General features: G+C 54.3%; 1 protein-coding gene across 1 annotated transcript; it reads left to right on the forward strand.

Annotated features, from left to right (window-relative positions):
* Window positions 1-34: 34 nt before the first annotated feature.
* Window positions 35-2,506, forward strand: RPL10A (ribosomal protein L10a; the record flags this gene model as incomplete). The annotated part of the gene is made up of 3 exons (XM_017727205.1): window positions 35-260; window positions 1,115-1,287; window positions 2,306-2,506. Coding segments are annotated over 3 exons (570 nt in total), but the record flags the coding sequence as incomplete, so codon positions are not given.
* Window positions 2,507-2,727: the final 221 nt, after the last annotated feature.

The raw sequence follows: 2,727 nt of genomic DNA on the forward strand, positions 1-2,727 counted from the left end.
GAGCGGCTGTGCAGGATGCCCCGTGCTGTGGTAAGGTGTCTCCGTGCTGGCTCCATGGACACGCGGGTGGTGCTGCCCGGTCACTGACTCGCACCTTCCTTCCTTCCCCAGGCTGAAGTCGACGCCACGGCCCAAATTCTCGGTCTGTCTGCTGGGGGACCAGCAGCACTGCGATGAGGCCAAAGCAGTTGACATCCCTCACATGGATATAGAAGCTCTGAAGAAACTTAACAAAAACAAGAAGCTGGTGAAGAAGCTGGGTGAGTGTTAGTAAGGCTTTTCCCAGTGTTCAGATTTCCGTGTCGTGGTTAGTTGCAGAGATAGAAAGCTGAGCAGAGTCAGCCCCAGTACCAAAAACTGCCCAGAAACTACTCAGAAAAGCCACCAGGCTGTTTCCAGTGCAGGTCTGACAGGTCAGTACTGCAGGAATGGGTCTGGCTGTCCAAGGAAGGGAGAGACACAGGAAAATGTCCCTGTCTACAGTTTCACCCTTTGCTGTGTGCCTCAATTTCCTGGTCAGGGAGCTGGAGGGCAGCAAAAGCCCAGAAACGCTAGAAGCAAGTGCGCACTTCAGCCCTGTCATTCATATGTGAACACAGTGAAATGAAATTCGTTCATTTTCTCTTGGGTCAGAGAGAAAATCCTTCCCTCCCTGAGAATTCCGGAGTCCCTTTGGGACGTTCCTCAGGCAGACAGGAACTTGCCCCTCAATCCATAATCAGCTATGGAACTGTATGCAGTTAGGAAATGACCATGGTTGTTGGCTAAGCCTCTCCTAGGTGGATCATCCATCCCTCTATCCCATTCACCCTGGTGTGCACAGGTTGCGGCAGAGCTTGGAGTTCAGTGTCACCTCGGCAAAGGACAGTTCCTTCAGGGAACAAGCTGTCTGTCATTTGCAGTCACTGTGTTGAGTGGGGCTGGGGCCTGGCTGCTGTGACAGTCATTCCTCAAAGATTGTTGGCAAAACCAGTTCCCAGTTCAGGTGGGACCCAGGGAATGTTGGAATTGTCTGTGGGTGGCAGTGGAGTCGCGTGTTCTCAGCCCAGTCCTTCGCTGGGAGCTCGGTGTGGGAGCAGAGGCCCTGCTTACCTCCCTGGTGCTCTCCCTGCAGCTAAGAAGTATGATGCCTTCCTGGCTTCCGAGTCCTTGATCAAACAAATTCCTCGAATCCTGGGCCCGGGCCTGAACAAAGCCGGGAAATTCCCTTCTCTGCTCACCCACAACGAGAACCTGGTGGCTAAGGTGGATGAGGTCAAATCGACCATCAAGTTTCAGATGAAGAAGGTAAAGCACGGCTTTAGTTGTGTACCTGAGGGTTGTTCCATGTCTCTGCCATCTCTGGGTTGGGCTGTAGGTGTCCCTCGAGTGTTCCCGAAGCTGTAGCTTGTTTCCTCTGGCAAGGAGAGATGGTAATGTAATGTTAGTGGCCAGCCAGAAAGGAGGAATAATTTAACTGTGGTTGACAGATCTTGGAGCAAATGATGAGGAGATGACTGGATATTTCAGTGCTGAGCACAGTCCAGTGTAATTAATGCTTCTCCCAGCATGTGGGTGATGCTCGTGGGGTGGGATGTGGCCAAGCATGTCCCTGGGGGGCTGAGCATGAGTGGGGCTTTGCCGGGGGCGAGTCTGGGACTTGACTCTGTCCCAGTGAACTTGGGAGCAGCTCTGTGGGGATCTGCTCTCGCTGTTAAAGCAAGCTGACTCCCTCAAACCAAAATAACCCTGTTCGGGCATCCTAATCCTGTGTCAGTGGGCCAAGTGTGACTCCTGGGGGCACAGCTGGGAGGACACAGCAGATGTGAGGGTTTGCAAATGCCTGAGCATTTAAAATAGCTGAGCTAATGATGTCCTGACACTTGGCCTGTTGGCTCGCTTGTGTAAATCCTTCTACCTCCAGCCTGTGGGGAGCGCTGACTTCCAGGCTGCTCAGGGAGGCCAGGCCAGGAGGAGGCTTGGCCTTTGTCACAGTGCAGAGAGAGAGGGCTGGGGGCCAGAGGCAGAAAGTGAAGCTGGTGTGGGCTTGGCAGATCAGGGTGTGGGAGCAGGGGTAACCCCAAGGGTTGCTCCAGTGCCAGTTCTGCAGTGTGCCACGGCTCCTTCCTGGTGTCCCATCTCACACCTCACCCAGTCACCTCTGCATGTGTTAGAGGTGGCATCCAGGTGCTGCAGGCAGGTGGAAAAGCCTGTGGGTGGTCTGGGGAAGCTGTGTCCAGACCACGGCACAGCCCACCACACTGATGAGTGGTGCTTGAGTCACTTTTGCTTTGCCTGTGGAAGCTGTACCTGTGTCTGTCCCCAGGTGCTCTGTCTGGCTGTGGCTGTGGGTCTCGTGAAGATGACAGAGGACGAGCTCGTCTACAACATCCACCTGGCCATCAACTTCCTGGTGTCCCTGCTGAAGAAGAACTGGCAGAACGTGCGAGCTCTGTACATCAAGAGCACCATGGGGAAACCCCAGCGCCTCTACTAAGGGGCAGCAATAAACTCTGCAGACACCCAAGCTGTGTGTGCTTCTTTTCCTCCAGAGCTCCCTGGGGAGGGTTTGCCAGAGAACTGCTCACTTCTCCTAGTGAGGAAGGCCTCAGATGTTGTGTTAAGAGAGATCTGAATTCCTTGTGGAATACTGGAGCTTTTGAGGGAAGGGGCCTCATGCTCCCCTGCACTCAGAGAGGGAGGGGGAAGGAGTCCACTTTTCCCCCAGAGCAGAGGTGTCCAGCAGGT

This window comes from Corvus brachyrhynchos, unplaced genomic scaffold (genome assembly GCF_000691975.1).
Source record: "Corvus brachyrhynchos isolate BGI_N302 unplaced genomic scaffold, ASM69197v1 scaffold72, whole genome shotgun sequence".
NCBI classification, from domain to species: Eukaryota; Metazoa; Chordata; class Aves; order Passeriformes; family Corvidae; genus Corvus; species Corvus brachyrhynchos.